Source organism: Scyliorhinus canicula, chromosome 5, assembly GCF_902713615.1.
Source record: "Scyliorhinus canicula chromosome 5, sScyCan1.1, whole genome shotgun sequence".
NCBI classification, from domain to species: domain Eukaryota; kingdom Metazoa; phylum Chordata; class Chondrichthyes; order Carcharhiniformes; family Scyliorhinidae; genus Scyliorhinus; species Scyliorhinus canicula.
Window position 1 is genome coordinate 131,882,883 of NC_052150.1, and position 19,876 is coordinate 131,902,758.

The 19,876-nt window shown below is 43.7% G+C and overlaps 1 protein-coding gene across 3 annotated transcripts in view; it reads right to left on the reverse strand.

Moving 5' to 3' along the window:
* The window catches only part of LOC119966275 (tyrosine-protein phosphatase non-receptor type 3-like), a 176,095-nt gene that overhangs the window by 12,629 nt on the left and 143,590 nt on the right, over positions 1-19,876 (reverse strand). For all 3 annotated transcript variants that reach the window (XM_038797680.1, XM_038797679.1, XM_038797681.1), the window contains one exon: positions 9,677-9,828. In XM_038797680.1, the coding sequence (XP_038653608.1) occupies positions 9,677-9,828 (152 nt within the window). The remainder of the gene's footprint in view (positions 1-9,676; positions 9,829-19,876) is intronic.

Here is a 19,876-nt window from a genome sequence, read left to right on the forward strand (position 1 = left end):
CCCACTCACCAACCGCATATTCCAGCCTCCTTACCATATGCCCTGGTACACATCTACTCTTCCCGTCTCTTTTCTTGCAGGACAAGCTGGCTCATAATAGGGATGGAAGGACACCAGAGTTAAAAATCCTCTTGGTATTCAAGGAGAGATCTCCTCTAGCTGGGGAGGAAGATGATTGCGCCGAGGGTGAGGTGGGAGCCAAAAAAACAAAGTAAGGACCCAGAGCAACATCATCCAACACACCATCCTAACAGGAGTCTTGTCTCTTCTATCCTTAAGCTCCTGCCATGCACTAATTTCATCTCTCTTCTCTTGCAGGTTCATCAGGGGAGCAGCCCAATGCCTCCTCCCACCAGGCACTACAGTCCACCCCACAGCCCAGCTCCAATGAATTATCTGAAGTGAAGACTGAAGACGTGTCACAGCTTTCAGCTGTACCCTCCACCATTGCAGAGACACACACCTCATTGGGACTAAATGGTCGAGGAGCTTCGGGTGACAAATTGGTGTCAAACTGCCCTGCATCACTCTCTCTGATGTCAGAGCCAGGGATGTATGAGGGAGCTAGCATTCAGAGGACTGCTGGAGGCCAGAACTCTGCTGAGCCCCAGGCAGATGATATGTCTCTGGATTCGGTCATGCCTCAGCTACTGGAGTTCCAAAGGTAAAGTCAGGAACATCAGGAAGAATGTCAGCTGCGCTCCTTGGATTGAAAGGTTGAATGGAGGAGTCCCAGCTCCTTCTGTCTGAGGAAATCATGCCAGTACTTAGAGGCAGCCAGGTCAGCACTGCGTGGATGGTGTCCGCATGACTTCTGCCTTGCCCTGGTGTAGGACTTATACTTCTTGGAGCAGTATAGGAATTGCATGGTGCAGGGTTTTAACTCCATAGTTCAGGCATTGTGGGCATCCACGTGTGCTAACGCTAGTAAATGGCAGGGGTTCTTGACCTCACTCCAGCTGCCCCTCTATCCCAAGGAGGAAGCCAGGGCACCTGGAGCATCAATAGGGAGGAGAGGCTAGTGCATAGCCACCCAGGAGACTCCAGGAGTGTCCAGCCTATCTGATTCTCCTCTTCCTCTGACTGAATCAGCTGCTGCCCCACAGGCCGAGAGTAGCACCACCACATAGCAGCACCTAAAACACAGACTGGGGCCCTCCAGTTCTCGGCCCTCCAGAGCGCATCCGCCAACATCATCACAGTCAACAGGGCATGGCATAGAGCAGGCTGCCTCCACCTCTGCTGTGGATGTTGGCGTTAAGCAAGATGTAGCGGTAGGGCTAGAGAGACAGGGGCTGATTTAGCACACTGGACTAAATCGCTGGCTTTTAAAGCAGACCAAGGCAGGCCAGCAGCACGGTTCAATTCCCGTACAAGCCTCCCTGAACAGGCGCCGGAATGTGGCGACTAGGGGTTTTTCACAGTAACTTCATTGAAGCCTACTCGTGACAATAAGCGATTTTCATTTCATTTTCATTAAGAAAGTCTAGTTACAGAATGTAGGCACAGGTGAAGGGAAATTGTAGATCGTAACCATCTATTTAAGTTAGCGACTGCCTCTGTAAATGAAATAAATCTCACTTATTACAACCTCTCTATGGCTCCCTGCTCTCAGAAGATTTTGGCATGTAGTGCCGCTGATACAACTGCATCCGTGTTTCACCGAAAGGCTGGATCCTCATTCCAAAGCCTCCTCCACCTCCTCTCTGCAAGGCTACCAACTATTTGGTTGCTGAACCCCGACAGTGAAAGAACACATCAAAAACACTAGTTTCTCCTTGATAATGAGGAGCTCCCCAATAATGTTCAGGGCCACACTTAACCCAGTCATTGTGAATGCCTGATCTCAGCGCATGGAACCCAGCATCTAGACCCTTATGAAAAGTGTGCATCGGCCGCTAATGACGCTGAACCTAAAGGGTATCCTTAACTAAGGAGGATCCTAGATCAGGAGAAAGGAGACTGTCCATGCAACATCGCTCTGATATAACCCTGGTCACAGAGTTCAGGAGCTGCCTTCAGCCAAACAGATGACCGACATTTGCAGAAAGTTCTTTGAGAAACACTGCAATGTTCCCACTACAAGTCATCATCATCCCTTGCAACATTGTGACTCTGGGCAACTATACCTGTACCATGACATGAACCACATCAGTGAGGGAGTGCACTGCCAGCAACCAGCTTGAGTGGACGTAATCACTGGCCCTAATCCTTATCATCCATGAAGCGGGGGGCTATGAGGGTGTCCCGGGATCTCCTGCGCCTTCTGGCCATTGCGACTGCTTGATGCCTTCCTCCAGGGCTTCGTCTTCATCACCAACATCGTGGCCAGGCACTGGAACCACATCTTCAGCATTCTAATGGTCAATTTCACCAAAGCATGAGTAGCAGCATGAACCTGTTGTGTTGGATCTCTGCTGCACTCTGCGGCCTCCGCAACATCCTCAGGGGGTGCCTCTTATATCTGAGAAGCCAACATTGTAGTTGGTGAGCTCCCTCAAAGACGTGAGGTATCTGAGAGCGACTAAGGATGAAACTGTCGCAAACTCTCCCTAGAACACATCTACACTTCTAGAGGATGCACTTTTGTGGTTGCAGAGAAGATGAACATTGAGGGATTGGATGCACTCAGTGTCAATAAAGCGGATGCCCTGGTGTCATGGGGATTGGAAAGCCACATGGATGCAGTCAATGACTTCCTATACTTGTCGAGAGCCTCAATTTGGGCATATCCCAGCACTCTTGCATCCTGGCTAGCCTGGCACTGGTCGAAACTGAAGAAATTGAGCCCTTGCAAGAGTGCGCCCATCATCTCCTCGAAGCACTTAAGTGGAGGCCTGCAAGACGCTGCAAAGATCACTGGTGGAGCCCCAAAAGGAGCCAGATGCATAAAAGCTGAGGGCGGCTGTGACTTTCAAAGTCACAGACAGTGGATACCCTCCAAATCCATGTGGCACCAACTCTGCAGAAGGCAGCACAGATGAGCTACCATGCCCTTGGACAAGAAAATTCTTCAACATTGGTTCTCGCTCACTTCCAGGAAGGTATACCTGGACCATAAAAGGCGCCTTCAAGCAACTGCTCTCTGGGGTCCCTTCTGTGGCAGTGATGAAGGCCCTGCCACCCCATACTCTTCAGGGTTCTGCTCCAGTCTCTGAGAACCAGACATCTCCGTTGACATCCTCTCTCATCTCGAAGCACGAGAAGGATGATTGCCAGTCTCTCTCTCTCCTTACTGCAAGGGGAGAAAGGTGAGTGAACAATGAGGAATTGGCCCTTTGCCCATCCAGCCCCAGGAGCAGCATCTCAATGGACATTGACCACTGTATTAGCCATTAAATTGAAGATATTTTCCTTAGTCTCCAAGAATGCACAAGACCCCACATCACCCTTTCCGCAATCAGCCTGACCGAGTGGCAACAGCTTCGGAAACCTTCCTGGCTCCTGAGCACTCATGCTAGGTACAGGCATCTATCCCTGGGGTTACTGTAAAGCTGTGTGCACACACAACCCTGCCAGGATGGTGGTGGAGGGCCCTGTAAGGATGCCGCAGCAACCACACCTGATGGGTCAGGGTGCTCTGCTCAGCCTTATATGCTCTGCCCTTTGTTGGGGAGGGAGTATGTGCTCATCCTCTTGGCTAATGCTAAAGGGAAACTGCGACACTCAGAATGGGGGAGGTCAGTGTGCAAAGGGGTAACTGCTGACCAGTAATCAATGACACACATAAACATCAATGTTCAGTTGGTCGGCATAATTGGCTCAGCTGTCAAAGTAAACAAATGTTATTAAACTAGTGAGTAAACAAACTGCTTGACAAAGGTATGTTCATTTATTTCATGCCTCTTTATTCAAGTTAACATGCCCAGTCATGAACTCAACTCTCCCCCCGCCCCCCCCCCCCCCCCCCTCCCCCCAAATATCCCTGTGCTTCCCTCTGCTCTGAACCCAGAGCCCTGTAACTGGCTCACACCCTACAACCACACTGGTGTTCTCTCTCTCCTTGAACTCTTGGTGGCTAGTAGTGAACTGGGAGTTCACTTCTGAACCCCCCCTCAGAAGCGAGCTCGCTGTTTTTAAAAATCGGTCGTGAAGCACGGCATCATGACATCACGTTGCTGGGGTGCGGACTTTTCAACATTGGTGGAAAATTGCAGTGGGGAGGCCTGCGAATTAGATGATAATGTATGCAAATAGTGTTCCGCTCATTGCATGGTGTATTGTCATTGGAGGGGGCGGGGCCAATTGCTCCAGGAAATCTCACCGGGGTAAATCACATTTTCTGGCTCTTGTATATTTTGTGCCCCCATCGCCATTTACGCCCGCAGTAAATCGGGGTGCAAAATTTCAACATCTACCTCTAAAAAAAGCACATATAAGAGAATGACTTTATGGAGGTTGGTACAAAGAGTGATAATAAATGTCACAAAGCTTTACCAAACACATTGTTGGCAACAAGGAAAAAGAATTATAATTTCAGTATCGTCCAGTGAGTACAAACCAGTCGATCCAGTCTTTCTTCCTCTGTCAGTCCTGCCATCCCGGGAATTAGTCTGGTGAACCTTCGCTGGACACTCTCAATAGCAAGAATGTCCTTCCTCAAACTAGGAGACCAAAAGCACACAACACTCAAGGTGTGACCTCACCAAGGCCCTGTATAACTTCAGCAAGACTTCCCTACTCCTATACTCAAATCCTCTCGCTATGAAGACCAGCATTCCATTAGCTTTTCTCACAACCTGCTGTACCAGCATGCCAACCTTCAGCAACTGTTCCACCATGACACTCGGGTCTTGTTTACGTCCCCTTTTCCTAAACTGCCACCGTTCAGATAATAATCTGTCTTCCCGTTTTTGCCACCAAACTCGATAACCTTACATTATATTGTATTTGCCTACTCAGCCAGCCTGTCCAAGCCATCCTGTGGCCTTTTTGCATCCACCTCACAGCACACACTGCCACTTAGCTTACTGTCATCTGCAAATTTGGAGATAGTGGGCGAGATTCTCCAGCCACGTTTGCCCGGCGATCGGAAAATCCAGCCCGAGGTCAATGGATTTTTTCCATTGTCGGCGTCTCGTCCGTGGCGTTTTTGTGGCGGGCGGGACAGGAGAATCCAGCCCATTGAATACAATTCCTGCGCCCAAATCATTAAAATATTGCGGGGTGTCATGGTGACGCAGCGGTTGGCACTGCTGCCTCATGGCGCTGAGGACCCGGGTTCGATCCCGGCCCAAGGCCACTGTCCGTGTGGAGTTTGCACGTTCTCCCCGTGTCTGTGTGGGTCTCACCCCCACAACCCAAAGAAGTGCAGGGTAAATGGATTGGCCATCTAAATTTCCCCTGAATTGGAAAAAAAAGAATTGGGTGCTCTAAATTTATTAAAACAATGTATATTGTGAACAGCTGGGGTCCCAGCACTGAACCGTGCGGTACCCCATTAGTCACTGTAGCCTTAACAGATGGAAGTTAAGGAAGAAATATACGTCATTATGAAATAATGTGCATTCTGTAAGGTTGGTGGGTGCATTCTGTCCAACTTTATACATAATCCTGTAATGTCCTCCTCACTAACAAATGGGTGAATTGTGGCAAAACTGGGAGAGCATGAACCAGCAGAGTACCCACAGAGTGGTCTTCAGTCGGGAGGCAGTGACCCTGTGGGTCCTCAATATCGACTCCAACTCCATAAAGTCTCATGGCATCTCGTCAAATATGGACAGTGAAACCTCTTGTTAATTATCACCAAGCACTCTCCTCAATGTTGAATACAACCTGGAAGAAGCAGCGATGGAAGCAATGGCATAGAATGTACTCTGGCCAGGAACCTCAATGACTATCACCAAGTGGGCTGAGTAGTACCACTCTGATCAAGCCCTGAACGGCATATCTGCCAGAATAGGCTCATGGCAGGTGGTGAGAAAACCAAGAGAGAAAAACTGTTACCTTATCATCACCAATCTGTCACAGATGCATCTCTCAGTGCAACAATGTCCTGGGGCTGAAATTACGGGCCTCCAGCAACGTAACCATCTTTCTTTAGTCCTAGAGTCAAGAGTCATAAATGTTTACAGCATGGAAACAGGCCCTTCGGCCCAGCTTGTCCACGCCGCCCAGTTTGTATCACAAAGCTAGTTCCATTCGCCTGCATTTGGCCCATATCCCTCTATACCCACCCTGTCCATGTGACTGTCTAACTGTTTTTTTAAATTTAGAATACTCAATTATTATTTTTCCAATTAAGGGGCAATTTAGTGTATCCAATCCACCTACCCTGCACATCTTTGGGTTGTGGGGGTGAAACCCAAGCAGACACGGGGAGAATGTACAAACTCCACACACAGTGGTCAGTGGTCTAACTGTTTTTTAAAGGAAAAAATTGTACCTGCCTCTACCACTGGTAGCTCATTCCAGATGCTCACTACCCTCTGTGTGAAAGAATTTCCCCTCTCGTCTCTTTTGTATCTCTCCCATCTAATCTTAAACCTATGCCCTCTAGTTCCAGACTCCTCTACCTTTGGGAAAAGATGTTGACTATCTACCATAGCTATGCTCCTCATTATTTTATAGACCTCTATAAGATCATCCCTAAGCCTCCTACGCTCCAGAGAAAAAAGTCCCAGCCTATCCAGCCTCTCCTTATAATTCAGACCATCAAGTCCAGGTAGCATCCTCGTAAATCTCTTCTAGTTTAATAATATCCTGCCTATAATAGGGTGACCCGAACTGAACACAGTATTCCATGTGTGGTCTTACCAATGTCTTGTACAACTTCAACAAGATGTCCCAATTCCTGTATTCAATATTCTGACCAATACAACCTAGCATGCTGAATGCCTTGTTCACCACCCTGTCCACCTACGAATCCACCTTCAAGGAGCTATGAACCTGTACTCCTAGATCTCTTTGTTCTGTAACTCTCCCCAACTCCCTACCATTAACTGAGTAGGTCCTGCCCTGGTTTGACCTCCCAAAATGCATCAACTCACATTTATCCAAATTAAACTCCATCTGCCATTCATCGACCCACTGGCCCAATTGGTCAAGATCCTGTTGCAATCTTATATAACCTTCTTCACTATCCACTATGCCACCAATCTTGGTGTCATCTGCAAACTTGCTAACCATATCTCGTACATTCTCATCCAAATACTGTGTGTATATATATATATATATATATATATATATAAAAAACAAATAACAGTGGACCCAGCATCAACACTTCCAACACTTGAAGAAATGCAATTCGATTCTATTGAACACTTAATGTGGATAGCACAATTGCTTCACAGCTCCAGGGTCCCAGGTTCGATTCCGGCTTGGGTCACTGTCTGTGCGGAGTCTGCACATCCTCCTCGTGTGTGCGTGGGTTTCCTCTGGGTGCTCCGGTTTCCTCCCACAGTCCAAAGATGTGCAGGTTAGGTGGATTGGCCATGCTAAGTTGCCCTTAGTGTCCAAAATTGCCCTTAGTGTTGGGTGGGGATACTGGGTTATGGGGATAGGGTGGAGGTGTTGACCTTGGGTAGGGTGCTCTTTCCAAGAGCCGGTGCAGACTCGATCGGCCGAATGGCCTCCTTCTGCACTGTAAATTCTATGATTATCCAAATTCAACTCCATCTGCCATTCACCGGCCCACTGGCCCAATTGGTCAAGATCCTGTTGCAATCTTATATAACCTTCTTCACTATCCACTATGCCACCAATCTTGGTGTCATCTGCAAACTTATTAACCATGCCTCCTACATTCTCATCCAAATCATCAATATATATATAACAAATAACAGTGGACCCAGCACCGATCCCTGAGTCACACCGCTGGTCACAGACCTTCAGTTTGAAAAACAACCCTCCACAACCACCCTTTGGCCAAGCCAATTTTGTATCCAATTAGCCACCTCACCCTGGATTCTGTGAGATTTAACCTTTTGCAACAACCTACCATGCGGTACCTTTGCGCTAGGTATGACTCCGACACAGTAGTTTATGCATGTTAAAGAGTAGGAGCAGCATGTGATAGACAGAGAAAAACAATCAGCATGGTGGCACAGTCGTTAGCACTGCTACCTCACAGCACCAGGGACCTGGGTTCAATTCCAAACTTGGGTGACTGTGAATGTGGAGTTTGCATGTTTTTTTCTGTGTCTACGTGGGTTTCCTCTGGATGCTCCGGTTTCCTCCCACAATCCAAAGATGTGTAGGCTAGGTGGATTGGCCATGCTAAATTGCCCCTTAGTGCCCAACGGTTAGGTGGGGTTATGTGGATAGGACGAGGGAGTGGGACTGAGTGGGGTGCTCTTTCAGAAGATTGGTGCAGAGTCACAGAAGGCTGTGGAGGCCAAATCACTGCGTGTCTTTAAGACAGAAATAGGTTCTTGATTAATAAGGGGATCAGGGGAGAAGACAGGAAGATAGGTTCTTGATTAATAAGGGAATCAGGGGAGAAGACAGGAGAATGGTGATGAGAAAAATATCAGCTATTGAATGGCGGAGCAGACTCGATGGGCCAATTGGCCTAATTCTACTCCTATATCTTATGGTCTTATAGGCCGAATGGCTTCCTTCCGCACTGTAGGGATTCTATGATCACACATTCAACAGATCATGTAATGCATGATGATATAGTGTGCAGCAAGACCCGGAAAACATTCAGGCAAATTACATTCACGCCACACAACTGCCAGACAATTACCATCTCCAACAAGAGAGAATCCAACCATTTCCCCATGACTTTAAACAGTACTATCATCACATAATTATCGACCATCAGTAATATGGGTATTATCACTGACCAGAGTCATATAAATACTTTGGCCACAAGAAAATGTCAGAGGGTGGGAATTCTGCAGCGAAAAACTCACTTCCTGACTCCTCAAAGCTTGTCAACCATCTACAAGGCATCTGGAGCAACTCATCAAGGCTCCTTCAATGGACTTCCAAACCTGCAACCTCTACCATCTAGAAGGATGAGTGCAGCAGACACGTAGAGCAACACCATCTAATTAACACATTACCCTGACTTTTAAAAATATAATTGTTTGTTCACTTTCATGGATTAAAATTCTGCAACTCTCTCTGGCTGTACCTGCACTGCATGGACGGCAGCTGTTCAAGAAGGTGGCTCACCACTGCCATCTCGAGGACAATTAGTGATGTGCAATAAATACTGGCTTTACCAGCGATACCTACATCCCTGGAATGAAGTTAAAAAAGTCTTCAAATCACAATGCAGGCTAATTAAGCAAGGGTTCAAACGTAATGCCGTTTCCAATTAGGAAAGCACAATTTCTGCATCTAAAATTGGAACATTTACCCGACTGACTGATGCGTCATTTATCCTTGAAATGACAAGCCAGATTACTGATGTTCTTTACCCATGAGACACAAGATGGAACTCACACTTGAGCTAAACTTAAGAAACCTTAAAACAGTGTTATACTAGCCAGCAAAAATTTATGCTATTAAAAGCTTTTTTGCTCAAAACAATGAGATGTTAATTTAGTAAGGAAACCATGACCTGCTGTAGCAGATGTCATCATTCTCTACCTGAGGATAACGCTTCATTATTGAGACAATAGAGGGGGTGTCACGTATTTCTGCAAATCTACCTTGTAGCTGCAGCCAGACTCAGCACGAGAGCGTGCATAATTGTCTTCCCTGCTGAAAAGAAAATAAGTACCTGCAATGAACAATAACCGGCTCACTGTCTCTTCCAATTCTTTTCTGTCTCACACAAGTCACAAAGTCAAAGAAATCCATTGAGTCATCAGGAACACCGTGATCAGGCCATGCTATGTACTGAAGATGACTGACAGCACGTTCCAAACCCGTCTGCATCAACAGAAAAAGAAGACAAACCAGTTCAAATCGATGATATTCTGACAATATCTTGTAATCTATCAACATTTAGTTAAGACTGTTGAGTATTCTGCTCAGGTCAGTATCTTAAATAAAAAAGAAAATGTTGGAAATATGCAATTTATCTGTCAGCAACTGAATAAAGAGAAAAGTGAACATTTTAGGTGAGATCCTTTGCCAGAATTGTTTGAAGGTTTGATTTTAAAAATCTATATGCTGCATACAATTCAGTGATCCAAGAATAAGTGTACCTCCACATCTTAAGATCCAATTTGGAACAGTGGAATTGCAAAAGGGATTATCCTTGAAATTGCTAGAATGGTAGAGGGGAGACTGAGCAGGGCATGAAGAAAAACCTTTCAGATCTTCTGCTTTCCAGTGGAAGATAGAGATCCCCGAATCAATTACCTTTCCCTAGAAAAGGCTGGAGCCTTCATACGGTCTTCAGGGGAAAGCATGCCAACTCCAAATTCCTGACCTCTCCAGGATAAATCCTCTCTTCCATTTAGGACTCAACACCCAGTTCAGCATAAGTAGAAACATTAGAGCAGGATATGTTCCAACAATATTCACAAAATATGGAAAATATAGTCTAAAGTGACAAAGCATTGCAGAATTGTTTTTAACTGCATAAAGATACATGGCGGGATCGTCACATTTTTTTTCCAGAATGTCAATTCGGGTAGGACAAGCGGTGTGTTCGTCCAGCAGCTGCAGAGCCGGCTTTTTCCACTGGAAAACTCTGGAAAAAGAAAATCGTGGAGACGACTCTCATGACATCATGCCAGCGGAGCCCACCCCACCAGCAACCTTGAGGGAGCCCCGAAGTAAATGACTAAAAATAAAGGCGAGTTCTGCTTGTTAATTCTGAGTTTTACAAAACCTGTTGTAAACCCTGCCAACATGATGTCATGCCTAATCTTCCGGTTAGGCATGCTACAGCCTTCCGGTCTCAACATCGAATTCAACAACTTCAGATGATTAGCTCTACCCCCACCTCAACCCCTTTGTTTAAATTCCATTTCATTTTAACTGTCTTTTACCTTTTATTTCTTTCTTGTCTTTCTTTATATATACACCCCCCCCCCCTATCTTATTCCCTCTCTCCTTACCTTTTCTCACCTTTGCTTCTCCCTTCCCCCTACATCCGTCACAGCTTACCCTCTAATTTTAGTTTCTCCTCTGTTTGGCCTTTCACACCTTTTATTCTCTCGGGGGACTGCCATTAGCACTCCTTTCCCTTGGTTTCTGTAGCTATGACTCATCTTTCATTCCCTCGCTCCACAGTATAAATATCTCCCGTTTACCATGTCTTTTAGTTTTGACAAAGAGTCATCTGGACTCGAAACATTAGCTCTTTTCTCTCCCTACAGATGCTGCCAGACCCGCTGAGATTTTCCAGCATTTTCTCTTTTGGTTTCAGATTCCAGCATCCGTAGTAATTTGCTTTTATGCAGGTACAAAGCTTGGAATTAGGAAAGAAAATGGAAAGTGGCCTTTATTGCAAGAGGGTTGGAGTATAAAAGTAGGGAAGTTTTGCGACAACTATACATCAGCCCCTGTACATGGGGTCGTATCATGCCCAGGCAATACTCTTGACTGGCAGGGAGGTGGTTTACTATACCTAGAGTATTGTGCAGAGTTTTGGTCTCCATAGTTAAGGAGGGATGTATTTGTACTGGAGGCACTTCAGAGAAGGTTCACTTGGTTGATTCCTGGGAGTTAGTCTTTGTCTTATGAAGAAAGGTTCAGCAGGCTGGGCCTATACTCATTGGAGTTCAGAATGAGAGGTGATCTTAATGAATATATTTTGAAGTGCTTGACAGGTAGATGCCAAGTGGATATTTCCCATTGTGGAGAAATATAGAACTAGAAGCATAGTTTAAAAATAAGGGTCTCTCATTTAAGATGGCGATAAGTAGAAATTTCTTCTCCGAGGGTCATGAATTTCTTTACAATTCACTACCTCAAAGGAAAGGTAAGTTGAGGTGAAGGTTGGATCAGCCATGATCCCACTGAATGGCAGAATAGGCTCGAGGAGTTAAACGGTCCATTCCTGCTCCTATTTCTATGTTATGTTCTTGAACAATTCACTATTGAAATTCAAATAAAAGACTCCAGTACGCTTATCGCTTCTTCTACTAACCTTCCTGAAGTAAAATGAATTGTACAGATTATTTCACACTGTTCAGGAAAAAAACTTTCCATAGTAACAGTAATTTTTATTCTGCAAGTGGATAAAATGTTCTGTGCAATCATGCCATCAGTACACATAGAAACCTGTACTGGCTGAGGTTATTCATGAAGGCCCCCTGTCATGTGAGAGTACCTTTAAGAAATGGGTGTTTATAAATGGGTGTGTATATAAATATCTGTAGTGGGAGTACCTTTAAGAAACGGGTGTTTATTGCTTCAGTGATGTCAGAGAGTGGGTGGAGCTGGGCTGTGTCAGCTTTTTACTTTCGCTTTAAGCTTTTTGCTGCAGGGTGGGTTTGGTTTCATTTTAGTTTTGGAAAAGCTGCAATCACAGCAGGATGTATGTGAATCTCTGAACGCTTATGAATGTCCATTTGCTGATTTCAACGTGGTAACTGTTCTCAGTAGTGAATTTAAACCTGAGGTGCTTCCGTTAAAAGGTTTTGTTTTAAGTCCTATGGATGTTAAAAGGAAAGCTCAAGGATTACTTAGCGTTGTATTCTTTGGGGTTGTATTTGAATTGATGGTTGCTGAGATGTTCACTGTATGTTTAAAAAAGGTTAACTTGAGTTAATAGAATAAACACTATTTTGCTTCAAAAAATACTTTACCATTTCTGCTGTACCATACCTGTAGAGTGGGCCGTGTGCTCCCCATACCACAATCTATTAAAAATTGTGGGTCAGGTGAACTTAATGATACACTTTGGGGTTATCTAAACCCTGGCCCATAACAAATTGGGGGCTCGAGGGGGATAAAAGTCCATCTATTGGATTGGCTCAGTGAACTTAAAGACAGTGAGGGGTGAGCATATTGTGGTTGCTTTTCAGGTGTGGTATTCCAGTTTAAGTGGGGAGTGTGTTGTGGAAATGGCTCTTTCAGAGGCTCTGAAGGTTTTGGGGGTGGAGACGGTCACACGCAGTACCTTATGGACAGAGGCTAAAAGCAGACAGTTAGATTTGGCAAAGACATTGCAGTTAACCTTACCTGACAAAATGAAAAAGGATGAGGTAATTATGGTGGTGGCTAAGCATTTAAAGTTGCCTGAGATACAGTTTGACTCATTGGAAATGGCAAAAATTCAGTTACAAATTAAACAAATGGAGGATGAGAAAGAATTAAAGCAGCTTGAATACAAAACAGAGGAAAAAGAAAGAGAGAGAGCGGAAAAAGAAAGAGAAAGAGAGGAAAAGGAAAAGGAGAGAGAAGAAAGGAGAAAATAAATAATAGCCCTAGCAGAACAAAAAGAAAGAGAAAGGGAGATACAGATCACGGAAAAAGATAAAGAGAGTTTGAACTTCAGAAAATGGCCATGAAACATGACAGTCAGTTAAAATTGGCAGACGTAAATGGAAACGTACAGTTTGATGATAGTGATGACGATAGTGAGAAAGAGCGTCAAAGTCGAAGGCTTGGTTGGGATCTATTTAAATATGTCCAAGCTTTGACGAGAGAGGTAGAAGCCTTTTTCATTTCATTTGAGAAGGTAGCTAAACAAATGAAATGGCCACAGGACATGTGGGTATCACTGATTCAAACAAAGCTGATAGGTAGGGCTAGTGAAGTGTTTGCATCACTACCGGAGGTGGTATCTGGGACGTACGAGGAGGTGAAAAATCCATCTTAGGTGCATATGAACTAGTGCCTGAAGCTAACAAACAAAGGTTTAGAAATTTATGGAAAGAATTTGGTCAAAAATACATGGAGTTTGAAAGAATCAAACAGAGCAATTTTGATAGGTGGATAAGGGCTTTGAAAATAGACCAAACGTATGAAGCTCTCAGAGAAATTATACTTTTGGATGAGTTCAAAAATTCAATTCCTGATGTAGTGAGAACTCGTGGAAGAGCAGAGGGTTAAAACTACGAGATTAACAGCAGAAATGGCAGATGATTATGAATTAGTTTATAAATCAAGGTTTGGTTTCCAACATCAGTTTCAGCCTGTGAGGGATAAAAACTGGGGACATGAGAAATACTCAAGTGGTAAAGGTAAAGGTGATCTGACAGGAGATAATAAGGAGAGTGTACCTCAGACTAAAAAAGAAATCCAGGACGGTGGAAAAGAAATGAAAAATATCAAATGTTTTCACTGTAATAAACTAGGCCATGTAAAGTCACAGTGTTGGTGGTTGAAGAAAAGCACTGGGAAGGCTGATGTGGTAAAACAGGATAAGATTTGTGAAAGTGGTAAAGGAAAGCCCAAGTGAAGCGAAGGAGGTGCAAAAGATTGTACAGCCTGATCAAGAGGTGATTGATAAGAAGGTGCCAGATGTCTTTGAAGAATTTACTTGTATGGGTAAAGTTTACTCATGTGTATCAGGAGGAGCAGGTAAAGAAGTCACAATTTTAAGAGATATGGGAGCTAGTCAATCTTTAATGGGAAGAGATGAGGAGTTATGTCGTTTGGGAAGAATATTGCCTGAAAAGGTGGTAATATATGGAAGTCAGGGTGAGCGGAGTAGTGTTCCATTATTTTCGGTAAGGTTGGAAAGTCCAGTGAAGAGTGAAGTGGTAGCAGGAGTAATAGAGAAACTATCTTGTCCAGGAATACAGTTCATGTTGGGTAATGATATAGCTGGATCGCAGGTGGGAGTGATGCCTGCTGTGGTTGATAAGCCAGTAAAAATCAGACAACTGAAGTGTTGAAGGACAAATATCCTGGGATTTTTCCGGATTGTGTAGTAACAAGTCACAAAGTCACAGGTTGAGACAAGAGGAGAAATCAAAGTGTGAAGATGAAGTTGAAGTTCAATTATCAGAAACAATTTTTGATCAGATGGTTGAAAAAGAACAAGAACAGGTGGAGGTCGAGGCGGATATTTTTAGTTCAGGAAAATTGGCGGAGTTACAACAGAAAGATGCAGAAATAAAACGGATGATGTATCAGAAAGCATAGATGGAAGAGGAATCTGAGTGTATACCAGAGTGTTATTACCATAAAAGTGATGTCTTGATGAGAAAATGGAGACCTTTACATATGTAGGCGGTTGAAAAGTGGGCAGAAGTTCATCAAGTAGTATTGCCGGTAGGCTATAGAAAGGAGGTGGTGCGAGTTGCACATGAGGTACCAGTGGGGGGTCATTTGGGAATAAGGAAAACGCAAGCTAAAATCCAGAAACATTTTTATTGGCCTGGACTACATAAAGATGTTGTTAAATTTTGTCAATCATGCCACACATGTCAATTGATAGGGAAACGTCAAGCAGTGATGAAACCAGCACCCTCAATACACATTCCAGCATTTGAGGAGCCTTTAAAGGGTCCTAATTCATTTCGTAGGACCGCTTTCTAAAACGAAAAGTGGGAATCAATATCTTTTGACTATAATGGATATGTCTACTACGTTTCCAGAGGCCATTCCAGAACGTAATATTATAGCTTAGAAGATTGTGAAGGAGTTACTTAAATTCTTTACTAGATACCTCAAGGTTATTCAAAGAAGTTATGGATAGCTTTGGAATAAAACAATTCAAATCAACTGCGTACAATCCAGAATCGCAAGGTGCGTTAGAAAGGTGGCATCAGACATTAAAGACAATATTGAGGGCTTATTGTCAAGATTATCCAGAGGATTGGGATAGATGAATTCCATTTGTACTGTTTGCAATTAGGGATGCACCTAATGAGTCAACCAAATTCAGTCCTTTTGAACTAATTTTTGGTCATGAGGTAAGAAGACCACTTAAATTGATTAAGGAAAAATTGGTGAGTGAGAAATCGGAAATTACATTATTGGATTACATGTCAAATTTTAGGGAACACTTAAATAGAGCAGGTGAATTGGCTAGACAACATTTAAAAGTGGCACAAAATGTGATGAAACGGGTAGCGGACAAGAAATCCAAAGTTCGTAGTTTTGCCAGTGGACGTAAAGGTTTAGTATTGTTACCAGTGGTAGGTGAACCTTTAAAAGCAAGGTTTTGTGGACCTTGTCAGATTGAAAGGAAATTAAGTGAGGTGAATTATGTGGTAAAAACACCAGATAGAAGGAAGACTCACCGAGTGTGTTATGTGAATAAGCTTAAAAGGTACTTTGAAAGGTGAGGAGAGAAAAAGGAGGAGGTTTTAATGATTCTAACTCAAAGTGATGAACCAAATCCAGATGACTGTGAATTTGACATACCTCAAATTAAATTGGAAAAAGAGGATGTTCTTAAAAATTGGGATAAATTGTTGAGTTACCTTCCAGAGGAGAAATGAACTGACCTGAAAGAGTTATTGATATCACATGGGCAAGTTTGTGAAGATAAATTAGGAAGTAGTAAAATGGCTATACATGATGTAGATGTGGGAAATGCTGTTCCAATCAAACAACATCCATATAGACTTAAACCTTTAAAATTGGCACAGGTTAACAAAGAGATTGAGAGTATGCTTAAAATTGACATAACTGAAGTGGGTTGCAGCCAATGGAGCTCACCCATAGTGATGGTACCTAAACCAGATGGTACCCGACGATTGTGTGTGGACTATAGAAAGGTTAATGCAGTTACAAGAATGGACTCTTATCTTATCCCACGATTGAAGGATTGCATTGAGAAAGTGGGACAATCAGCTTTTATTTCCAAACTGGATTTACTTAAAGGTTACTGACAGGTACCTTTATCCGAAAGGGCGAAGGAGATTTCAGCTTTTGTGACTCCAGATGGTATATACCAATTCAAAGTTATACCATTTGGTATGAGAAACACCCCAGCCACATTTCAACGGTTAACTAACAAAGTTGTTTCAGGATTACCCAATTGTGCTGTATACATTGACGATCTGATAATTTTCAGCCACACATGGAAAGAATATTTAAAACATCTGATGGAGTTATTTGATCGACTTCAGGAGGCAGGTTTGGTGATAAACCTAGCCAAAAGTGAATTTGAAAAGCCCAAGTCACTTTCCTGGGCCATACAATCGGACAGGATCGAATGGCCACACGGGATGTGAAAACAAAAGTTATTGAGGAGTTTCCGATACCCTCAAGACGAAGGGAAATAATGCGATTTCTTGGCATGAGTGGATTTAATCGAACATTTGTGAAACATTTTTATAGTGTGGTTGCTCCACTGATGAACTTGCTGAAGAAACGTTGAAAATTTCATTGGACAGCGGACTTTCAACAGGCATTTGACTGCCTGAAAGCTGAGATAATCAATGCTCCTGCGTTGGAAAATTGCAAGGGACTCTGTGATCAGATTGAACTAAAGTATCTGACTTTAAAGAGAAATGCCAAGGCGTAGAGAAATGGATGGATCGTGCAGAGACCTTCTTGTTCAAAGAGGCTGTCAATCGAGGATTCCAGTTGGAGGGAAAACAAAAAAAAATAGACTATTATTGTACATGTTTGCGTGTGTTGTTTTTTTTTTAAACAAAATAGTATATTTACTGTGTGCATTTCTTAAAGGATAGTGAAAAGATGAGAAATGAAACCATCTTGAAGTTGATGGTTTATTTTCTTGGGGGAGGCGTCATGTGACCCTTTAAGAAATGGGTGTTTATAAATGGGTGTGTATATAAATATCTGAAGTGAGATTACCTTTAAGAAATGGGTGTTTATTACTGCAGTGATGTCAGAGATTGGGTGGAGCTGGGCTGTTTGTCAGCTTTTTACTTTCCCTTTAGGCTTTTTGCTGCAGGGTGGGTTTGGTTTCATTTTAGTTTTGGAGAAGCTGCAATCACAGCAGGATGTGTGTGAATCTCTGAAAGCTTATGAATGTCCATTTGCTGATTTCAACGTGGTAACTGTTCTCAGTAGTGAATTAAAACCTGAGGTGCTTCTGTTAAAAGATTTGTTTTACGTCTTATGGATGTTAAAATGTAAGCGCAAGGATTACTTAATATTGAATTCTTTGGGGGTTGTATTTGAATTGATGGTTGCTAAGAGGTTCACTGTATGTGTTAAAAAGATTAACTTGAGTTCATAGAATAAACATTGTTTTGCTTTAGAAAATACTTTTCCATTTCTGTTGTACCACACCTGTAGAGTGGGCCGTGTGCTTCCCATACCACAATCTATTAAAAGTTGTAGGTCGGGTGAACTCCATGATACATTTTGAGGTTCTCTAAACCCTGGCCCATAACCCCCCCCCTTCTCAACCTTGTCCCTCACCTGAGGCATTAAATCACCGCCAGACAGCTCTCCCCCTCAAAGGAAAAGCAGCCTGTGGTCATCTGGGATGATGGTGACTTTACTTTACACATAGAAACTGCATTTATCTAATTGAAAACACAAACTTAAAAAACTGAGCTGGTGCATCAGAATCATATAGAAAATAAGAATGGTTGACAATTAAAGTTCAATGCAACTAAATTCTAAGCTGCAGTAAATGAACTTACTGCTTGCAAATTATAAGATGACAAGATCACTTTCACAATATTTCTCACATTTCTGTCCTGCAACAGCCTGATTTTGTTCAATAACAAAAGTTACAAGACTTTACAAACTCATCTTTCAGATGACGCTTTTCGAGGCTGAAAAGATCAAATCTATCTACTCTTCATGTTCCTGACACTTGATACTGAGGCTCTGTCATGGCGTGTGTCTGCACTGCCCCTCCTTTCCCGTTGACCAGAACTGGATGTAATAATCAAGGTGAAGTTGGAACAGAAAATTACAAATATTGATCGCTGCCTCCTATGCCCTATATATTATTATTGTGGCTATGAAATTCAACATTCTATTGCTCTTGTTGATTGCTGCTTCTCCAAGACTCAAAGCTTTCCTTTCAGTTTCATCCTCAACTACATTATCATTTGTGGAGTCTGCATATTGTATCTAGTTCTACTTTTCACAAGTAACATTTACAATAAAAAAAAATACATTTTTATTAAAGTGTTACATTTTTACACAGTACGTTCATTAAAGATAGATGAGATGGTTACAGTTTACATGTTGTTCCATTTCGGTATCACCCCCCCCCCCCCCCCCTCCTCTTCCGTTCCCCCATCTTTCGCTGTTTACGGGTCCCATCCTTAGTCCTCTATTTCATCGTGGGTGGCTGTTTGTCTGTGGGCAGTGCCCTCCTTCTCTCTTCCTGTTGCTCGGCCTCCCCTCCCTTCTTTTCTCCTCTTCCCATCCTGTTGTCAGCCTGCTTTTGAAGGTTCTCTTTCATGTGGCTTTGTGTTGGGTCCTCTGGTCCGTGTGTTGGCGGCTTTCTGGCCTCCCCTTTGTTGTTTCCTCTGGTCTCCCCCATTTTCCCACCTCCCATTTCTGTCCGCTCTCTGTGGTCCTGATGGCCCCCATGCATCCCCCCCACCTCTATCAATTGTTCACTTCAAACAAGTCTTGGAACAGGTTGGTGAATGGCCCCCACACTTTGTGGAAGCCATCTTTAGACCCTCGGATGGTGAACTTGATTTTCTTCAGGTGGAGAAATTCCGACAGGTCTGCCAGCTGTAAGAGGTGCTGTTCATCGCCAGCCGAGCAGAATTGTCTGGCAGGCGATTAGGGAAGCAAAGGCAAGGACATCAGCCCTCTTCCCCAAATGTAGTTTTTGGCTGGTCCGATACCCCGAAGACTGGCACTCTCGGGCAGGGCTCCACCTTCACAACCTTGGACATTGCCTCGAAGAAGGCTGTCTAAAACCCGACAAGTCTGGGGCAGGCCCAGAACATGTGGGTGTGGTTGGACGGGCTTCCCTGGCACCGTTCACGTTTATCCTCAACCTCCAGGAAGAACCTGTTCGTTCGGGTTCTTTCCAGGTGAGCTTTGTGTACTTTTAGCTGCATGAGGCTTAGCCTTGCACAGGAGGAGGTAGAGTTGGCCCTGCTCAGTGCTTCATTCCAGAGTCACCACCCTATTTCCGTCTCTAGCTCTTCCTCCCATTTTTCCC